Genomic DNA, 21,488 nt, shown 5'->3' with positions numbered 1-21,488 from the left:
ACTGAGTGACTGCCCCAGTGGATGTTCACCCCTGAGGTGTCACATGGTACAGGCTTTACCCCCTGCAGCCCCCTTGTGATGCTCCTATTAGTAAGGCCTGTACCCTGCAGGCCCATAACCATGGCTCAGTACAGCCAGACATCAGGCCCCAGAAATGTCCTGGCCTACTAAGTCCTCTTCTCTTAACTCAGTGGGAGGCTTGTTGAGGCTTAGCACCTCCATACACCTTAGCATAGCATCTCCATTCACCCCATCAACTAAGACCCTCTATTGCCAGGCCCCAATCATCATGGTCAGCCTCTCTGCCATGGCTTCTCTGGACCTGAAACTCCACATTAGCTCACCATGTAATCACAAGGCCTAAAGGGAATATCCTTAGGGATAGGACAGGGCTTCTAGGCCTCCACCTCAATCCCCCAGCTCACTGCTGGTGAGACCTTCTGTTGAAGAAGGGAGAGTATATGGGATAAAGGTGCACATTGCTGGGGCTGTGCATGCCATTGTAGCAGCATGGCAGATACTACTTTCTTCCCTTGGTACCATATTTCAAACCTAGGATGGTGGCTAAAAGGCACCACTACCCTAGGGATGCCATATTCTGGTGCCCCCCAGGACAAATCCGCTTTTGGGGCCCCCCTCCCAGTCCTGGTCCGGTTTGGCCCCCAGCCCCCAGTTCAGGGCCCGCGTGGCACCAACCCACCTTCCCCCACCTCCCCGTGCGGCCGCACCACCCACCTCCTTTGTTCCAGGCCGCACGGCCGCATGGAGGAAGCGAAGGAGGAGGCAAAGGAGGATGCGGTGTGCCTCCTGCACGTGGCCGCATGGCCTGGAATGGAGGAGGAGGTGGGTGGCGCGGCCGCGCGGGGAGGCGGGTTGAGGGTGGTGGGGAGGTGGGGAGGGGGGCGCGGGCACGCGCAGGAGGCACACCTCCTCCTCCTCCGTTCCAGGCTGCACCAAGCGGAGGAGGAGGCAGAGGTGCCTGCCTGGCTTGGTGCTCCCCGCCCGCGCGCACGCCAAGGCAGCAGGCAGGCAGCCACCCACCGCCTCTTCCGCCTGGCGTGCCTCCGCGCTGGGCACTTCCTTGGGCCCAGGAGGCGGAGGCAGAAGAGGAGGCTGAGGCGGAGGTGGGTGGCTACCTGCCTGCTGCCTTGGCGCGCACGCGGGCGGGGAGCACCAAGCCAGGCAGGCACCTCTGCCTCCTCCTCTGCCTCTGCCTCCGCCTGCCAGGCCCAAGGCAAGCGCCTAGCGTAGTCGCACGGAGGCGCGCGAGGCGGAGGTGGGTGGCTGCCTGCCTGCTGCCTTGGCACGCGAGCAGGGGGGAGCGCACCAAGGCAGCCACCCACCTCCTCCTCCGCTTGGGCCTGGGAGGCAGAGGAGGAGAAGGGAGGAATGAGGGAGGCGGGAGGAAGGAAGGAAGGAGGAGGAGGGAAGGAGGAGGGACGAAGGAAGGAGGGAGGAATGAGGGAGGGAGGAGGAGGAGGGAGGAAGGAAGGAAGGAGGAAGGAGGGAGGAAGGAAGGACAAGGAGGAAGAAGAGGAGGAGGAGGAAGAGGATAGTGGTGATGATGATGATGATGATGATGATGATGATGATGATGATGATGATGATGATATGAGCCAGCTTCTGAGGCATGACCAGTGTAAGTTGCTCTGATTTTTACAAACTCATGCACAGTGAAGAAAAACCAAAGTCCCTTGACCAAGTACACACACTTCTGAGAAGTACAGTTGAATCCGAGGGCAAAACCACTTCTTGTTAAACCATCTTGACATATTCAGTATGCATAGCATGTTCAGTGTGAAACCCAAAGAGTTTGGTTATCAAATAAGCCTCTGAAATATGCAAGATGCCATCTTAAGTAAAGCCATGTTCAATGCCCAAATGTACTGTTTGGAATGGGGGGGGAGGGGAGGTTGGCCAAAAAGGAAAGTACATTTCTGCCATCTGTCTACGAATAATGCCCAAATGTCCTCCATTTTGATCATGCCTAAGAAACATACATTTATATTAACATTTTAAGAAAATCATCCCATTTTTTCGCATGTCCTCCATTTTTAAAAAATGTGCCCTACATTTGAAATTTTTGTCCTACATTTGTCCTACATTTGTCCCGGTTTGGAGGTCCAGACTTATGGCAACCCTACACTACCCCATTAAGGAAGTCCATGATGTGGTTTTCATGATATGCATGCTTTGTTTGATTCTCCTTTTGCAATGCTTGCTCTTTAACCTCTGAGCATCAATACTGAAAAAAAAGGAGAAAGAAATCAGGGTTTATAAGATTTCTGTCTCCATCCCATGCTTGTTACGCATGCTGTACCGTGATGTATTTCCTGCTGGCCTCTTCTCCACTGGCAGCAGCAAAGATAACATTGCCCCATAGTCTTGCAGACATGTATTGCATGGGAATGGGGCAAATTTGATGACCCACTGTAGGAGTAATGAAAACAGACACTAGTACTGGGGTGAGCAGGACTGCTTCTTCTTTTTTTAAAGAATTAAACTGTTTAGCTGCATTGAACCTGTGTAGCAACTTAGCATGGTATTTGCAGGTGAAAAAGGTTCCTCATCCCTGCTTAATAGTTTATTAAATCTTTCCCAGATTTTTGAACAATTCTCCAAACTTATCTGGCAAGTCATGGTAGCATAAACATTAATGCATTGGTTTAGGAAGGTATTTTCGGGCCGTTTTTGGGGGGTTGGGCAGGAAGGGCTGATTCCCCAGAATTTACTCTGAAATTTCTCATGCACGGAAATCAAACGGAAAGCTTTTAAATTACCCCATAATCGGGGAATTCCCTGAAATTGGTCTTATCTGTCCTGTACTTAATATGGCAGAGTCCTGTGGGGTTTTAGCTATATGATGTATTTGCTGATTCTCAGGCTAATTGCCATGATAATTAATCATAATGCTTTATCTTTAATTTCAGTCCTTGATTTTCAGTCAATTACATATTTCCTTGCAACTTACTCATTCCAGTCATCCACTCAGTCTGAAACATTCATTTGACCAACCCTTTGTACCTGCAAAAAAATTTTTAATTCAAGGAGATAAGAATCAAGGAGATTGGTATCAATACCCAGAAAACAGCAAAGGTCCTGATTCCATAGCTGAACAATCTTCTCAAGGGAAATAAAACATGAAACCGCAGCTCCTCGCCCCAAATACAAATGGACGCTAGTGTTTTATCTTTCCTTTCTTTGCATTTATATGTAAATGATAATAAATGCCAAGCTCTGGGTTAATGAAGCATTAGGCCAGAGGCTTTATAGGCAGCAAGAGGTGGGCACTGTTGGGGTGGAGGTTGCCGTGGGAACTTTCATTCTGTCCCTCTGGAGCCTGCGTAAGCACCATGATAACCACTGTTCAGGATATGGTTGCATATGGTTGGGACCATGTGACGTACAATAAAGCAAATATTTGTTCTTTGAACAAGAGTAAACCAAAGGGCGCTGGTTACTGGAGGCCTAACCGAGGGTAGCCTTATCATTTGGGATTGCCTCAGGAGATATGAAACTTGCATAGTCCAGCTTCTGCCAGTTGTCTGACAGGGATCTGTCTTTTGATTTTTCCCATTTGCCCCTCCCCACTTAAGAATGCAGGAATATAGGATGGATGCAGCTGGCCACTGCTCCCATGCCCTGCACTGACTGTTGTTATGTCTTCTTTAATTCTTTTCACATGCCATCAGTATGCCAGCAGGCATTAAGTTTGCTGAGTAGAGGAAAACACAGGACAGACCAAAGTCTTGAGACAGAGAGAAGAGTTAGCTGCCAGACAAAACAGCCCAATAAATAATTCAGTTGCACTGTGCTCTGAAATTGGCCTCTATGTTAACTCCTTTTACTGTCATGAATCATAGAATCATAGAGTTGGAAGAGACCCCAAGGGCCATCCAGTCCAACCCCCTGCCATGCAGGAAATCTAAACCAAATCATCCCCGAAAGATGGCCATCCAGCCTCTGTTTGAAGACCTCTAAGGAAGGAGACTCCAGCAAACTCCGAGAGAGTTTGTTACACTGTCAAACAGTCCTTACTGTCAGGCATTTCCTCCTAATATTGAGGTAGAATCTCTTTTCCTGCAGCTTGAATCCATTGTTCCGCGTTCTAGTCTCTGGAGCAGCAGAAAACAAGCTTGCCCCCTCCTCAATATGACATCCTTTCAAATATTTAAACAAGGCTATCATATCACCTCTTAACCTTCTCTTCTCCAGGCTAAACATACCCAGCTTCCTAAGTCGTTCCTCATAGGCATGATTTCCATACCCTTCATCATTTTAGTTGCCCTCCTTGGGATACGCTCCAGTTTCTCCACATCCTTTTTGAATTGTGGTGCCCAGAACTGGACACAGTATTCCAGGTGAGGCCTGGCCAAAGCAGAATAGAGTGGCACTATTACTTCCCTTGATCTAGACACTATACATTTATTGATGCAGCCTAAAATCACATTGGCCTTGTTAGCTGCCACATCGCATTGTTGACCCATGTTCAACTTGTGGTCTACTTGGACTCCTAGATCTCTTTCACGTATAGTTTCATTCAGCCAGATGTCCTCCATCCTATATCTGTGCATTTCATTTTTCCACCCTAAGTGCAGTACCTTACATTTCTCTGTGTTGAAATTCAATTTGTTAGCTTTGGACCAGCTTTCTAGTCTATTCAGGTGATTTTGAATTTTGATCCTGTCCTCTGGGGTATTAGCTACTCCCCCTAATTTGGAGTCATCTGCAAATTTGGGAGGGAGGGTTGAGCCAAGGTCTTGTGGGGCTTGTTGTTTTTATTGTTGTGTATTGTACAAACTTTGTTGTTACCCACCTCATTCCTCAAAACGGAAGAGGCGGGATATAAATAAATAAATATATTACTATTACTATTATTATTATTATTATTATTATTATTATTATGTATGCCCCCAATTTTGTCCTCCAAGTCATTGATAAAGATGTTGAATAGCACTGGCCCCAGGACAGAACCCTGTGGGACCCCAATGGTCACTTCTCTCCAGGATGAAAAGGTGCCATTGTTGAGCACACTTTGGGTTCGGCCAGTCAACCAATTACAAATCCATGTAACAGTTACCTTGTCTAGCCCACATTCTACAAGTTTGTTTGCAAGAATGTCATGGGGAACTTTGTCAAAGGCCTTACTGAAATCAAGATATACTATATCCACAGGATTCCCTTCATCTAACAAACGGGTAATTTTATCAAAAAGAGAGAGAGAGAGAGAGAGAGATTAGATTTGTCTGGCATGACTTCTTTCTCTGAAACTGACTTTTTGTGATTATGGAATTGTCTTCTAGATGTTCACAGACTCTCTGTTTAATGATCTGCTCTAGAATCTTTCCTGCTCTAAAGTGGTATCTCTTATATAAAATAGCAAAATTAAGATTTGCATTGCTTTGGATTTTATTTAATTATTTTGGAATATTTTCAAGCCATGGATGGTTGAATCTGTGGATGCAGAATCCTTGGGTATGGAGGGCTGACTGTACTTCCTTTCTCATACTGTCAGCCTTCCATCTCTACAGGTTTTGTATAAGGGACACCATTTTTCTATACCATTGTATTTAATGGGACTTGAACATCTATGGTTTTGGTATCTACGGTGGGTCCTGCAACCAAACCTCAGTGGATACCAAAGGCCCACTATATCTGAAATGTCTCAGGGTGTTCTCCAAAAGTAGTGAAATGGGTTTAGCTCAGCTTGGCCCTTGTTGGGGGCAGTAGTATCATTTTTGTGGGTGTCAAAACTACAAAATTCACTAGAACATGAGAAATCATCATATATACTAATAGAAGCATGTACCATGTATTTTTCTTAGGTAGCCAAAACAGCACTGTCCAGTCATCTGCACACAAAAGAGAGGCATTGTCAGGAAAAGTACAAAAAATAAATACCTGGGAAAACCTCTAAGGAGTAGGAAGGCCTCCTAACTGCCCAATGAAAACTGAGCATGCACAGTGGACTCAGAATGTTGATTGACTATTCAAGAGGAATTAAGTACATTTGTGAAGAAGCATGGAATGGAGTATCTTTGGGGGGAAAAGACAGGTTCAGAGCAGAATGTTCCACACTCCAACTTTTTGTATTACAAATTCATTCTCCAAGTGCCTTTCTCTGTGTAGTCAAAATGGCATGATGCTTGTCTACAATGCTGCAAGAGACTGCAAAAACAACTTTTGGGGCTGCAATGGGGCTTCAGGCCACATGATGGCCATTCCTGGGATAGAGTGGTTGCTAAACAGCAGCATTCCATGTGACAACATTTAGTTGTAGGCTTCATTTCAAAGTTCGCAGTTTGGGAGTACTCCTGGATCCATCTCTACAATTATCATCTCAAGTAGATGCGATGGCCAGGAGTGCCTGGTACCAGCTTCGGCTGATACGCCAACTGCGTCCCTGTCTGGATCGAAAGGACCTTGAAACTGTAGTACACGCACTGGTAACCTCTTGCTTGGATTTCTGTAATGCACTCTACATGGGGCTACCTTTGTACCAGGTTCGGAAGCTTCAGTTAGTCCAGAATGCCGCAGCCAGATTGGTCACGGGCACCTGAAGATCGGACCATATAACACCGATATTAAAATCTCTCCACTGGCTGCCTATTAGCTTCCGGGCGCAATACAAAGTGTTGGTCATTACCTTTAAAGCCCTACATGGCTTGGGCCCGAGTTACTTGAGGGAGCGCCTCTCCCTACATAATCCCCCCCCCACACCCTCAGAACATCTGGGACATATTTGCTTGAATACCCCAGGGTAAAATTAGTAAAACATTATCAGCTCCAGCTCATTGGAATGCTCTCCCTGAAAAGGTCCGGCTGTGTTCCACCCTGGAAGCCTTCAAAAAAGCTTTGAAAACAGATCTTTTTCAAATAGCATACCCCCCTGATTCTCTTTAGAGATAGAACTCCCTAATTAAGTACCGGATACCCAACCTTAACCGATTGCTTTTAAATTGATCTGTATTTGATATGAGACTTTTTATTGAATTGTGTAATATTGTTGATGTAATTGATGTTATATTGTATTGTTTGATTACTGTACTGCTTTGTATTGCACTGCATGATACTGTGAACCGCTTTGATCAGAAGGAAAAGCGGTATACAAATAAAAAAAATTATTTATTATTATTCAGTTGCAAAAAAAAACTAACATGAGAGTAGGTTAGAAAAATAAACAAAAGCAAAACAAAAGAAAACCACTGCAGGCCTCCTAGATGTGCTTCAAAGGTTCACCACCACTAGTTTCAAAGGCAGTTTGGTATTTGCCTCATAACCTCTCCTGGGTCCCACTATAATAGTTTAAGTAACAAACATTAAAAGGAGAACACCAAATGACAACTTAAATAGTTAATAAATGGGAAAGTTTAAAGATACATAAACATGCTGCATGGTAACTGTAATGACAGAAAATGTTGAAATAAATGTCACTCAGCACTCATAAAGATTTCCAAATAAACATGGTATGGGAAAAGAAAAGGAATGCAACAGAACCTTTAAAATGTGCTTCATACGATTTGTGCGAGATTGGGGGCCAATACAATGCAGGAGTGGAAACAAATCTTCTTTCCACAGAAGTCATTATGATTCTCCCCTAATGGGAATGATGGATTTATAACCTTCCAATATAGGTTGCAGTTCTTGCACCAGCATCTTCTAGTTGTGCTGTGGATGATAAAGAATAGATTAAAAGTAGATTTGATCTCCTCAGAAAGTATAGTGGCAATGCAATATTCCCCAACATTAGTAAAAGCACACTCTCTGTAATGAAACACAGGATTTTAAGAATGTTAAATAGAATGAAAATGTTCTGCTTATTTGATATATTCAAAAGGAAATCAGCAGAAAAAATGATGGCTTATCCCAGGTCAGAGCCTCTAGTCCTGTATTGTCATGAACAGAGTTTAGGGAAATTAGTTTATTGGATAGAAACTCCTAAAATCACACAGGTTGGAGGGATTCTGGAACTTGTAGTCCAAAACAATAACTTGCCTGTGAGGGCGTCACCACAATAAAACGCAAAGCCGCATGTGGAGGAAAGGCCAGAACTTTATTAACGCAAGCATCAGCAAAAGGTAGGGTTGGCCAAAAGCATGAGTTCTGGATCATCTTACAACCCGCCGTTGTAGGATAAATGGCATGTCATATAAAGCAAGGCATCGGGATGAGCTAGGGGCTAGATTAACGCCCTTTCGTATTCATGCAACCCACAGATTGCATTTAACTAAAGCCCCTAGTCACCGGGAAGCAGTGTCACGTTATGGCCCCCACAATGACCACAACATATGCCCTCATTACTCCCGTGTCCCATAGGGACTCTCGATACAGTGCTATGCAACCTTCTAAACCATGCCTACCCAATCCAGAACCTCTGCTGCCACCACAAAGGCCATTCCGAAGGAACGCCACCGCCAACCCTACCCCGAACGCAACACCAACCAGGTTCAGAGAAGCTGAAAGTGAAAGAACTGAACAATGTGCAAAACAGCAAACAAAACAGTACAAAGATCTAGTGATCAAACATGCCATGAGAAAGGTAAGGGATAGAAGCACCCACACGAACCAGGTGAACCAACCACAGCTCAAGCATGGCTATTTAGGAGCAGGGCCAGCTCCCCCGCTGTGCAGAAAGGCAGAGCAAGGAATCTGCGAGGCCAGAGATTTGGGAAGGGTTAAAGGGCAGGACAGCCTAGCATGAGGACCTCTGCAAGAGGCACAAAGGTGATCAAATTTGCACTGCATGCGAGAACACTTGCCAACATTGAAATCTCGGCAAACAAGGCTCGGACTATCGGAAGGCGCAGAGCAAGTGGAAGATGCAGGCAGCACAGCCTGAGTTCCAACTTCCAATAGCCAAATTTCAGAATGAAGGTGATCCCATTGCTCTCTAGAATTCTGGGAAGCATGCTGGTAGAGCACCGTATCGTAAGCGATGGCTGCTGCCTTGCCGGCGAACTCTCGGGCCTTAAGGACATGCAGCAAATGGCTGTCGAGCTGCCAAGCCCGTTCAGGGCAGGCCATGGAAACCACAACCCTAAAAATGGTGAAACCTTCTAGCCAATTGTCAAAATTGCTATCAACTGGAGGGGAAAAGGGGGCCTTCTTTTTTCCCTTGGACGAGGTAACTGCCAAAGCTGCTTGACCTGTCAGAGGAACCAAACCAAAGACATCAACGAAACAGCCTCTGAGAATCAGTTTCCTGGTTTTGCGAAGAGGGCGCTCTTCAGGTGCGCAAACTGGAAACCCTTGTGCTTCCAGTACCTCCTACAATGTCTCCATTCCAGTGTATAACAACAGCTGGGGGGGGGGGGGAGCTTCCAGATGCAGCTCCATCTCCCTGATCACTGGTTGGCTGTGTGAGTATGTCCTGGCTTGTTGGAACTGCTCTTGAATATTGAGGAAAAAAGGAGCCCCATCAGCCAATCAGTGGGTCAGGGTAGGGTTGCCAGATATCCCATATTGAAAGTGATCTCTCTTGTTTGAGGGCCAGGACATTTGTCGCTTATAAGGTGATCAGGTGTCGCTTATTATAAGCTGTGTCCCCTATTTGAAGATTGGACATTGTTAGCAAACACTATATCCCTCTGGCTGGAATGTGGAGTTTCACATTTTCATATTTTGATATCTAGAGTCAGGTATGTTTTTAAGAGGTCAGGCTGAAGAGTGGGGTATAAATACGGCAAATAAATAAATAAATAAATTAGATGCAAGTTGTTTCTATCCCAACGTGGAACTTTCTGTACGCAAAACTAGGACTTTACCTCTGAAGTATAGCCCTTCCCATAAATATCCTTACTTCTCAAGACCAATAGTCTTTTAACCAGTAGAATTCAGTTCTCAGTGTTTTAGGAGTATATTATGCAAACCAGCAAAAAGAAGCTAGGCCAAGGCAAGTCAAGTTGTTGGACATACAAGCAGGTGAAAGAAATCACACCTCATGCCAGGAAGGGGGGCAATTACTGAAGGTGAACTAGTCCAACATTTCCAGCATGATCAGGCAATTAAATGACTTAAAATATACAGTGAGCCCTCAGTATCCACAGATTCTTTATCCATGGAGTCACTCATCAAGGCTTGAATATATTTTAAAAATATACATTTGAAATAGCAAATCTTGATTTTGCCATTTTATATAAAGGAAACTATTTTACTATGCCATTGTATTTCATGGGACTTGAGCATAAACAAATTTTGGTATTCATAGGGGGTCCTGCAAACAAACCCCAATGGATTCCAAGGGCCCACTGTAATTTCATTCTTCCCTAGAAATGTGAGACTAACTGCAATTAGTCCAAGGGTCATTTTCTGTCCCAATGGCCACAAAATCTAGTACATTATGGAATATCATACACATATTGATTTATGTATTTGGTGGACAAAGCCTTTAAAATAGTCCCCTGCCTTAACTAGTTCCCTGTATTAACTGTCAAAACGAGCAAAGAGAGAAGGATGTACAGTCAGCCCTTCATATCCAGGAATTTTCCATTTTGTAAGTCGTATAGATGACAAAAAATGCAGAACCTCATCTCATCTTTCCCAATGGTGGCTGGACGTGTGCACAGCTGCACTGGCATGGGGAATACAGACCAGGGTCATGCACAGATGCTCCAATCTGAGGATGGAAAGCCTGTGGTCGAGGAGGGCCAAAAAGTTTTTTTCTTCCTGCCCAGAATTTCATATGCCTATTCTATATGCAGGCTTCCTAATGGGAAGTTTTTTCCACATTAGGTGAAGTGTGTTTATGTGTATTTTTTTAAGTGTACATATATGTAGCCATTCACATGCTTTAAATGTATGCATGGGTTGCTGAGTATTTTATTTCCCACAATGTTCTGGAGCTTTACAAAATGGGTGGATTTTGTAAGCAAGGAGCATTTTCTCTAGCAAAAAAAAATTGGCAGGTGTGAAATGGATACTGTCATCAAGCATTTCAGTGCCAGTGATTTTTCCTCCTTCCCTAGGCAGAAGCAAGAAAGACAATAAAGTTCAGCCTTGATTCATCAAAAGGATGTAGTTTGCTCTAGATTCCACTGGAGAGGCAAGTGGATCCTTTGAGAGAGGAGTGAAGAAACTTTCTCAACCCAAGGACTGCATTCCTTTATAGCCAAACTTCTAGGACCTGTATGCCAGCAGCAGGTGAACTGCCACAAAAAGTGCCCAAATGAGGCATGGGGTGGATTTTACCACCACACCTCCCACATCTGCTTCAAGTTGAATTGGAGTCCTGTCTATGCTGGCAAAATTAACACACTTTCATTCTCTCTCTCTCTTGTACACATATGCTCGCACAAACACACAGCATGCATATACACACACATGGCTTCCATTCAACAGTCATCCGGCATGTTCGGCATCAGAACTGGGGTATGAGAGCCTTTAAATAAATTTTAAAACATACCTCTTATTTCAGATCTTCTGGGAAGATCCAGAGCCCTCCATTTCTGCACCAAGGTGGCTATATGAAGGGGCATCCTGCTGAACAACCCGATGTGTCCAGTGTTATCACTAGTATTTCACTTTGAGGTCAGAACAAGGTGCCCAGCCATGCCATCATTACTGGCTGCTTCATTCTGAATTCAGAAGTGAGTGGGCCATAGCAGCAGCAGATGTGCTGAGTGGCTCAGCAGGATGCCCTGGCAGACAGACAGCACTGAAATGGAGGGCTAAGTAATGGGGGGAGATTGGGGAAAGTCCAAGCCCAGGATACTTTGGGATGCTCCCAGAGTAACTTGACCGGTGTAGACAAGCCCCTAATCTCCACATCCATAGCCACCGTTCTCTGCAAAAGGGAAGATACTGTATAGCTACGACTGGCTGAGGCTGTCAGGAATTTGTTCCTTACTCTTTCACACTGGTGCACATCACAGAGACATACAGTGAACAAACTGGAAACTCATGATGATCAAAGTTAACATAAGTGGAAATGGTGAACTAACTGTGCTGATCCCAAATGTTTCCTAGGTAGCTAGGAACAGAGAGGGAGTGAAATAGTTTACTCAATCCATTTGTTGTTTGCATGGAGGTGATTTCAATTTAGGCCTCCATAGATTTTCTAGATAATGTTAATAAAAATGTTCCTTATATCTTGAGAATGAGGAAGTATGTAATTTAAACTCTGGGGATTGCATTCAACAGCATTTATAGTTATTAAATAACTAGCAATTAGTATAGGTCATTGGCTAATTGTGTAGCTCTTCTGCCCCATGAGTGAATGAAATGAAAACGTTGTTTTTATTGCACCTATAAGAACATGACACTAGGCCCTGAGAATTCTACCCCACTGAATTAAATCTTTTCATCTTTTAACATTGCATCAAATTTGCCTAAGTATTTGTCTGATAGTATTACAAATAATACTGTAGAATACCACCCAAAATCCACAAAACAGTGATACTTTTATTGAAACAACCAAAATGCACAATATAAACATGGCAGGCTTTTGAAGCTCCACTGGCTTCTTTGTTAAGCAAAGATGTTAAAATTCATACAGAGTGTGGTGAAAAGGGGTCATTACACATGGATTTTAAAAAAATATCATTAGGTATATGCCTTCATTTTGTCAAGATGTTGTGGTTCCTGAGTTCAAATGGTGTGGAGGGGTATTCATGCAGAGAGGCCCCTCTCTTTCTGGCCTTGTGGCTGCTGGGAGATTCTTGAAGTCCAGGAAATAAACGTTAAATCCATTAGCAAGACAATAAGCCACTGCCTCTGAGATCCAGTTTGTCTTGAATAATACTGGTTTCCTGATTACCTATAGAGATACTAGCCTCTCAATTAGACACTCAAAACTTGGGTTACCATTTTAATAAGAAAACTGTTCACATCAACATCAACAAATATCATAGAAAACTTAGATTTCAACAAGTTCCATACACAACATGGCTGCCACAAAAATAAACTTATACCTCCCATTCTAAATTTAGCTTCCATAGCCGGCTAGCTAGGTGACATCAATGTGCCCATATCTTGAAGCTGAGTATAACATAAAAAATAGCAAGTACTTACATAGAAAATATGAAAAAAAATAATTATACATGAGTGTATATAGATGTTGATGTATATGTATCTGTATATCTTTTGATGTTTAATAAAAAAATAGCAAGTACCACACTTTGTTCTGCATTGAAGTATTCACACACACACACACACACACACACACTCACAAATATCTGCTTCCTGGACTACTATTAATGGCAGAGGAATGCACCTAATTCATCCCTATCTAATATGTATCCTTTCTCTCTTCATCACTTTTTTTAAAAAACACACATTGTAATAGCTTCATCCATACTTGTAAAAGTCTTGTGTGCTGCAATCTTTGGATAGTTCACATGAAACTCATATGACATCTGCTGGTGAAATAGTGACAATAATATATGGATATCTGTTCTATTACAGGTTTTCAGAGGGCTTAGAAACAAAGTTCCATAGTCTTTATTTTCTTAAAGAGAATCTAAAACTTGTGTAGCATATATTATTCACATCTTTTTAATATCTATATTTTTGTGATACCTTATATTGCTAGGAACACACACTTGCAGTACTGGCTGAGGACACTACCAATTCCATAGCTTATGATGCCACCAACAATCATGGCAAAGTCAAGGCAACATATCCTCCAACATGGTTGTGACTTCCTAGAGGACCTTTTCAATTGCCACTCCAAAAATCTGGAATGACCTGCTGGAGGAGATCCGCCATATCACATCTCTTGATGCATTCAAAAAAGGCAATAAAAATGGATCTCTTCCAGTGGGCCTTCCCAGACTGACCTCCTAACAGAACAGATTTACCCACCGACTGAACCAGTACACCCCCCCCCCCATACTGCTACTCTGGTTTTGATAGTTTTTAAGTAATGTTATTATTGATGGTATGGTTTTATTGCTCTATTGTTTCATTTCTATGTGAGGGAGGGAGGGTTTGAGGGTTGGGGAGATTAAGGGAATGTTTTCACTTTTGCCTGTGTTACTTGTCTTAATTTTACTGTTACCCCGCCTCGATTCTGAAAAAAGGGAGAGGCGGGATACAAATATATTATTATTATTATTATTATTATTATTATTATTATTATTACTATTTCACAGATGAAATTAGGGTCCCCAAGTGAATTTGTAAGGCATGTGGCTGAGCAATATGATCTGATTTACAGGGTGTGGTCAATTGCAAAAATGATTAAGGCAGAAGAACATGTGAAACTACCATATTTTAAGCAGCGATATCTTTCGATTTATGTACTGAGTTTAGGGGATGGAGGGGAAACTCCTAAATCAATAAATAAAATATTTTGTATGTGCAGTATGATTATTATCCTACACAATATAAACTCAACCAGACCCTGCTCAACTTTCTCTATGATTCACTATCACTGAGCTCTGTGTTCGCACACAGATGTGCCTATCTGCTCAACACACATTATATATCAGATTATATATCCCAGTTTCCCCATAAAGCTTTTGTGGTCACCTTGAGGTAATCACAGCCACTCAGTCTATCCTACTTCACAGGACTGTTATAATAAAACAGAGATAAGAATGGGGAAAAGTTACAAGAAGTGAATAGAATTAGCTCACATATACGTATAGCTGTAAAAAAAAAAGCACATAAAGCATTTGATGCATTCTAATGGCCCTTTTGGATGTTACATGAGTTACAATCATGTAGATATTTGCTTGGGAATAAGTTCCACTGAACTTGGAGGGGCTTACATCTGAACAGATATGATTGAACTGTTAATGTAAATGAACTGCTGCTCTATAGAGGAAACTCTAATGTCCTCCATTTCTCTCTGTATATGTGTGCATTAAGTTTATTGCATGAGGCTTGGGGAACAGGAATGGGGCGGAATGGAAACAGGGTAGAATGGGGGAAAATTGACATTAGCGCACAGGAGAACACCGCTGATGCTGGGAGTCCCCAATCCATTCCCCATCCATCCCACAGCAGCTGATTTTGAAGAACAATTCTGAACAGTTCTTCAAAATCAGCTGCTGTGGGACGTATAGGTAACTGATTGGGGACACCCAGCAGCATTGGAAGCATTTTCCCATGCAATAATATGCATTTCCCCCCTTCCGCTCCATTTCCATTCCCTTCCCTTCTGTTCCGTTCTGCCCCGTTCCCATTCCCCAAGCCCCGTGTGATAAACTTACATTACTCTCACACTGACATGCAAACACACAATCTATTGCCCTCCCAAAGGTACAATCCCTCACACACACAAATACCCACACAAATGCTCTGCCTTCACTGTGACACTGTGATACATGAATAAACATCCATCCACATTTTCTTAAGACACACACAGGCTGGAAGAAAAACTTTGAACTGCTCCTTGTCTCCTGCTACTCTGCCTTGGCCTCTTCCTTCCTCCTTGTTCAGTTTCTGAAACATGAAATATAAAGCCTGCCACCTTCACCAACCTCTGATTGATTTTTAGGGCATTTCTCAACTCTAAGACTGACTCCCACTCACTTTTAGATTAATAGAGGGAAAATCCAGCAGTTTTCTTGCAGGCAGTGGAGATAGCTCACACTGCAGTTCTGAATCTGGGATTTTGCCAGGAAAACCAGTATATTGGGACCTCCGCAAACTTGCTGAGACACTCCTTTGGTTTCTGGAAAATATGAGAGGCATGTGGTGATAGGTCCCCATGCCAGTGGAGCAAAATTTTTGGCTCAAGGTCCACAAGAGAAGAGGTAAATATATGATATTGAGGTTCAGTGATGTGATAAAGCCAGGCAAGATTTACTTCTCCATTATACATGAAGTCATGATTTCTGTCAACATGGACAGGTTTAAAAGGGGATTGGCTAAATTTATGGATGATAGGGTCATCAGAGGTTAGTGGTCATTATGGATATACTGTATATTCTGGCCAGTACAAGAGGACATGTGTCTATTGCTGGGGAACAAGAGCAGGAGGATGAAGTTACATCCTGGTGGGATTTTCATATGTGATCAACTGGCCACTATGTGAGCAGAACATTAAACTTGATAGGCCTTTGATTTCATTCAACCAGAAGAGATCTTCTCATATCCTATTATTCATTTCCCTATTCTGGGAAGACAGTGCCAAACCATGTAAAAAGTCCCCTCACCATCTAACCTAAACATTTCTGACATAGATGCTTCTGTTCACAGTGGCTATAAGGCTGTCCCAAAAAGGCTCACCTGGCAGCCCTGTTCAGGTTTAGGCATAATAGCAACTTTCCATTTGACTATGTGTATTTCTATAGGGATCTCCATGAAGTGACCACAAAACAACCCAGCTCTGCCACCAACTATGAACTAGGTGTTCAGACAAGAAGGGAATTATTGTAACAGCAAGCATTGCCATGCATTTCTTTTTCTCACTGGGAAGCTATGGAAGGCCACTGCTTGCTAAGCAAAACACATGACACTTAGGGCCTCATACCCTATGATTGATTCTAACATTCAATGTCACTTGCACCTTCATGACATCTTGTGGCAGGGGGTTGTCATGTCTTGTCTTCTATTATAATCATGCAATACCATGGCAATTGCTATGACTTTTGAAACATCTTGCCCTTGCACAAAAGGTGGTTGAAGCCTATTCATGACATGTGCACACACAATTTGGGATTATGTGTAAGTATGTGTATTGTCTTGGGCATAGCACCAGGAACTATTCACAAATTATTCATGCAATGTTCAGCCTCCCCAGGCAGCTATCCAGCTCAGAGGGAACAGTGTTGCAACTGTTTACTGATTGGGAAGGCAGAGGAGGCTTCTGGATAGATTGGAATTGCATCAGCGAGAGACAAATGATGTCACCCTAACAGATTTCTGGGATCAATCTCATAACTCTTCTCCCAGCACTGCTTGGTCACCTGCCCCCCTACCTTGCAGCTCTCCCAGTGTTTGGTAGCTGCCTTTGTGAAGTTGAGATGCACAGAGCATTATGCTCAGTCTGCTCCAATAAAGGATCTCAGCCACTGTCTGTCATACCCATGGTGCAACCGTGACTTATGCTCATCTGTGTAGCTACACGTGTAGCATCACTGTGGAGCTGTGTGACGCAGGAGAGAGTGTTGACTCTAACCCAGCACTCTATGTCCCTATTTCTCCATCAATTGCTGCTACTCCATGTCTTGGTCCTACCTCCTGAGTATTAAGAATCCTCCTACTTATGCTGTGTGTCTGATGAAGAGACCTTATGAAAATAAACCTGTTTAAAGATGAGAGATAGATGGTAATGCTATCAGCCAGGTCTTACAATCAACTGGCCATTGTGACTGTGTTGATGTTGTGTGCCAGATAGAGGGAGACTGGCCATTGTGACATCATGTTGACAGTAACTTTTCAGAAATTAGTTGCTGCTGAGGCTGCCTGCCTGCTGAAGAGAAAGTGGTCATGTTAATGCTGTCAGTTTGCTAAAGCGAGACTGCCCATTGTGTCATTCTGCTGAGGCTGCCTGTCTACTTGAAGAGAGATTAGCCACTGGGACCTCATGCTGCAAAGATTGAACCATGGGTGCTGAATATCCAGCATTCATATTGATTCTACCCACCTGAAAGGGAGAGATCACAGGGCATTGCCTTATATCAGGTCAGTTCTATTTCTCTGTATATCCCACTATTATCTATTACAGCCAACAGCCTTTGGACAAATTACTTGTTCAAGTGATACACACAATGTATGGATTTCTTTGTAGTAAGATGTAGGAAGAGCCACTAGGTTAGATGTTTCATTATGGCTGTGTAAGAGTTCAGATTTACAGATGGCTACTAATAGTATATCTTGTCCAGATGCTAAATCCAAGCTTAGAGGCAACATACCTAGGAATATATCACTAGAGAAAAACAGGGGGAAAGCTTCATTACCCTTATGCCATCCTTATGGGCTTCCAAAAGATGACAGAGCTGCAGTTCATAGGGTCAAAGCACTGAGACTTTTTGGTTTTTTACCAGCAGGGACAATGACACCCTCCCAATCTTCCTAGATTGCTTGATTTTAGCTTAATCCTCATAGCAGAATTTATTTTTTGTGCCAACAGTATATGATTGCTAGCTATTCTTGATGTAATGTGCAATATTTGAGGATGGCTTGGTCCTGTATGGGCAATTTTTGGGCAAAATCTTGGGCAAAAGACCCATTTTCTTTTGCAAAAGAGTTCCTCCTGATGATAACAAAATGAAAGAGCTGCCTATCTTTCTGGAATGCCCTTAAGAGTGCAGCTATGAGGATTATCATAGTGAGCACCTGTAGTTCCAAATTTGCACCTACCTGAGAAGCGTCAGGTTGGCCAATGTGATAGGCAGCCTTTTTCCCTGTTCTAGCATGGGCTCATATTACTTTCTTAGATTATTTTGTAGACAATTGGATTTATTTATTGGTAATGCATCTGTCAATGGCTATTAGAAAACAGAAACATTCATGTTCAGAGACAGGCAGTATATCTGTAGTTTCTGTTCAATGCTGGAGGCATACAATTATGGAATGATTCTTCCTCAATTCTCATAATTAAAACAACTAACAAGTTCGGATTGAAGATCATCAATTTGAGCAATCCAAATCTTCAGTTACCATCTCACCTGGGGTAGCAATTGATGCCACGATACTGCTCAGATTCTCCAGGATGGAATTTTATTCTCTGAATAAAACTTTCCAATTGAACATGGTTGGTTGACACCAAACTAAAGTGCAAATCAGGACCATAAATTGCAGGGTCCTACCCCCCCCCCCCCCAAATCAAAAATGTGTGTTAACTTGATGTGTTCGGCATGTATGATCTTGAAAACAATTTCCATCAACGAGCATATGGCACTTTTACTTTGGGAATTACTATACTATTGGAATACAGAAAAGAAAAAAAATTCTTAGCAGAGAGAACTCTTTTGATCAGAGTCCTGTATAAGTTACAGGTCTTGTGTACACATGGCTGATAAAATTTCCCTGATTCTTACAAGTAAAAATATCACTCTCAAAGTATTCATCATTTTGTTTTTTGTTTTCTAATAGGACATGACTGTATTTTTGCCTTCTAATCAATTGACAACTTTCTGCCTTAATATAAGATGACTGTCCATTGACCTGATTGACCTGTGCAATGCAGACCACAGTACATCACTTGCAGAGCACATGATTCTAGCAATTCAGGCTGGTAACATGCTGCAGTAGTGCCTGCTACTACCCTGAAATGCTCACTCTGATTGCCTGGCTAAACTGTGGCGATTATCACACATGCCTTATCCTGTTGTTTTCCCAAATGGATACATGTGTGTTTAATTTCAAAGACAGGTCTCATTGCATTCTCCTGTATGCAGCCCATCCTTGAAAAGCTGCAGGATAAGTCCTGGTTGCATATGGGTTGCATACAGGAGAATGCCATAAGACCCATCTTTGAGGTTAAACATGTATTTATTCCATTGAGAAAACAACAGGATAAGGTGTATGCGATTATCTCCTGTAAAAATAATCCTTCTCTCTCTCTCTCTCTCTCTCTCTCTCTCTCACACACACACACACACACACACACACACACACACACACTTCACACATATTCTCTCTCCCTCCCCCCTATATTTTTATCAGAATTATCATAAGGAAAAGTTAGCTATTCAGTTGTTGGATGAAGCAGACTAACATTTCCACTCTCTTTCCAATAATCTCTGGCAACTGCTAGTGGGAGAGGATGGAAACATCAGTCTGTTGCATCCCAGTCAACAGGAGAACAGATACCCATCACCTGCAGCAGCTGCTGTCTGGTAAGGCAAGACTGGGGGACTTTTACAATGCCTACATATTCCTTACATTATTGCTGTGATTGTGAATACTTAGGGATTGTGAATATGAACAAGTAACTATGACTGAACTTCAGCCAACGTCTGTTACATAAATGATTTAAACTGCTATCTTAAACGCACTCAGCTTCTTTGATTCTCCGGCTCCAGAATTTTATGCCTTTATAAGCAGAACAATAGTTTCTATTTCCACTTTAATATTTTGGCCATGCCAGAATTTAATACTTTGGTCATGATTTACACTGTGCCTTCTCAAATTACCAATTCTTATTTGCACAACCTTTTGATGTGAAAGAAATGACCAGCTACTGTAGTTAATCTAGGTAAAGATATTGCAATACAAGGCAAGAGAACTTGCAAATATGGTTTATTTGACAAATTTCAACACATGCGTTTTCCTAGAGCAATAAGACAAAAAGACATGATCATATTATTGAATCATAACAAAACTCTGAACAAATCACATTATATGTGTATCACATTATATGCGTATATGTGCAGGCAAATTAAACAACTCACATTATATGTGTATATGTCCAGGCACATACAGCAACTGCTCACAGCTTTTGTGAAGTACACCTTGCAAACATTTTGGCACAGTTCTATGTTGGGCATATGGTCTCCACACAGCCACACTCATCTACATGAAGATAGGTGTATTTAGCTCTCTTCTTTTTCTTGCAAATCAGCTGCATACTGACTTCATGGTATTTTGTAGCATGACAACATGTGCATCTGTGCTTCATTTTGTGAGTGACAAAGGAATACCTGATAGGAAGAAAATACAGAGAAACATTTTATTGCACTAAAGGAATTACAAGATGACCATCAAGAAGGAACTTCTTAATGCTTCTTCCACTTGATAGCAGGGAATTGTAACCTCCCATGTCTTGAGTATAATCCAAATTGCACTTTTTCACCTACTCCCAACTCCACCATTTTTCCCACTGATAACTGAACATTTTCACTTCCCCACTGATAAAATACAGTGGGGAAAATACTGTGAGATGCTTTGCTCCTGTCTTCACCTCTATTCTCCTCACAGATCTGTGCACTTAGTTGCTGTGAATATGCTACAGAGACTAGTCGATGGTTAAGGTTAATGAATATTGTCACGTCATGAAAAGAAGGGCATTTTTTTTACAACAGACAGGAAAAAAAACAGTTTTTTTTCTAGAAGCATGGATATTTCTGACTCATTTGCTGAAGCACTGCTAAGACAAGAGGAACAAAACAGAAGGAGAAAGGGAAGAATCCCACAAAGTTATTGAGAAATTTGCAGCCTGCTCTATAAGATGACATAGGAAAAGAGCATATGTTTGTCCCATCTATAAGCAGAGCATTCTGCTTCTTCCACAGCTTGGAAAAGTTGATTTCTGGAATACATCTCCGACAGTCTCTCAGCCAACCTGGCCCTTAGCTGTACCAGATTGGGGGATTCTGGGACTTTTAGTTGCAAAAGTAACTTTTCAGGTTCTGGAGAGAACAAAATACACTGAAATACCCAGAATTCTCAGAGCTGTTTGGCAGTGTTGCAACCTGAAGCCCTGATTAGGAATCGGTGTAAAATTTGCTTCATTGAAATTTTTCACTCCCCCTCCCTTAAACATGTTTACCCAACTCACACCTTTAGAACAGAACATGGGTGGAATTTGCAAGCAGAAAGCTATGCATTTCTGAACTTGCAACATGTCTCACAACATTTTGGAAAAGCTGTAT

The 21,488-nt window shown here is 42.5% G+C and overlaps 1 protein-coding gene across 1 annotated transcript in view; it reads right to left on the bottom strand.

The window, feature by feature from the left end:
* Positions 1-20,371: 20,371 nt before the first annotated feature.
* The window catches only part of LOC149314353 (mucin-5B-like), a 68,752-nt gene continuing 67,635 nt past the window's right edge, over positions 20,372-21,488 (bottom strand). The window contains exon 43 of the mRNA XM_089520932.1: positions 20,372-20,537. Within this exon, the coding sequence (XP_089377058.1) occupies positions 20,372-20,537 (166 nt within the window). The remainder of the gene's footprint in view (positions 20,538-21,488) is intronic.

Source organism: Sceloporus occidentalis, unplaced genomic scaffold (genome assembly GCF_023333645.1).
Source record: "Sceloporus occidentalis isolate IW3139 unplaced genomic scaffold, rSceOcc1.0.p SCAF_4, whole genome shotgun sequence".
Lineage (NCBI taxonomy): Eukaryota > Metazoa > Chordata > Lepidosauria > Squamata > Phrynosomatidae > Sceloporus > Sceloporus occidentalis.
This window is presented reverse-complemented; position numbering and strand designations above follow the sequence as displayed.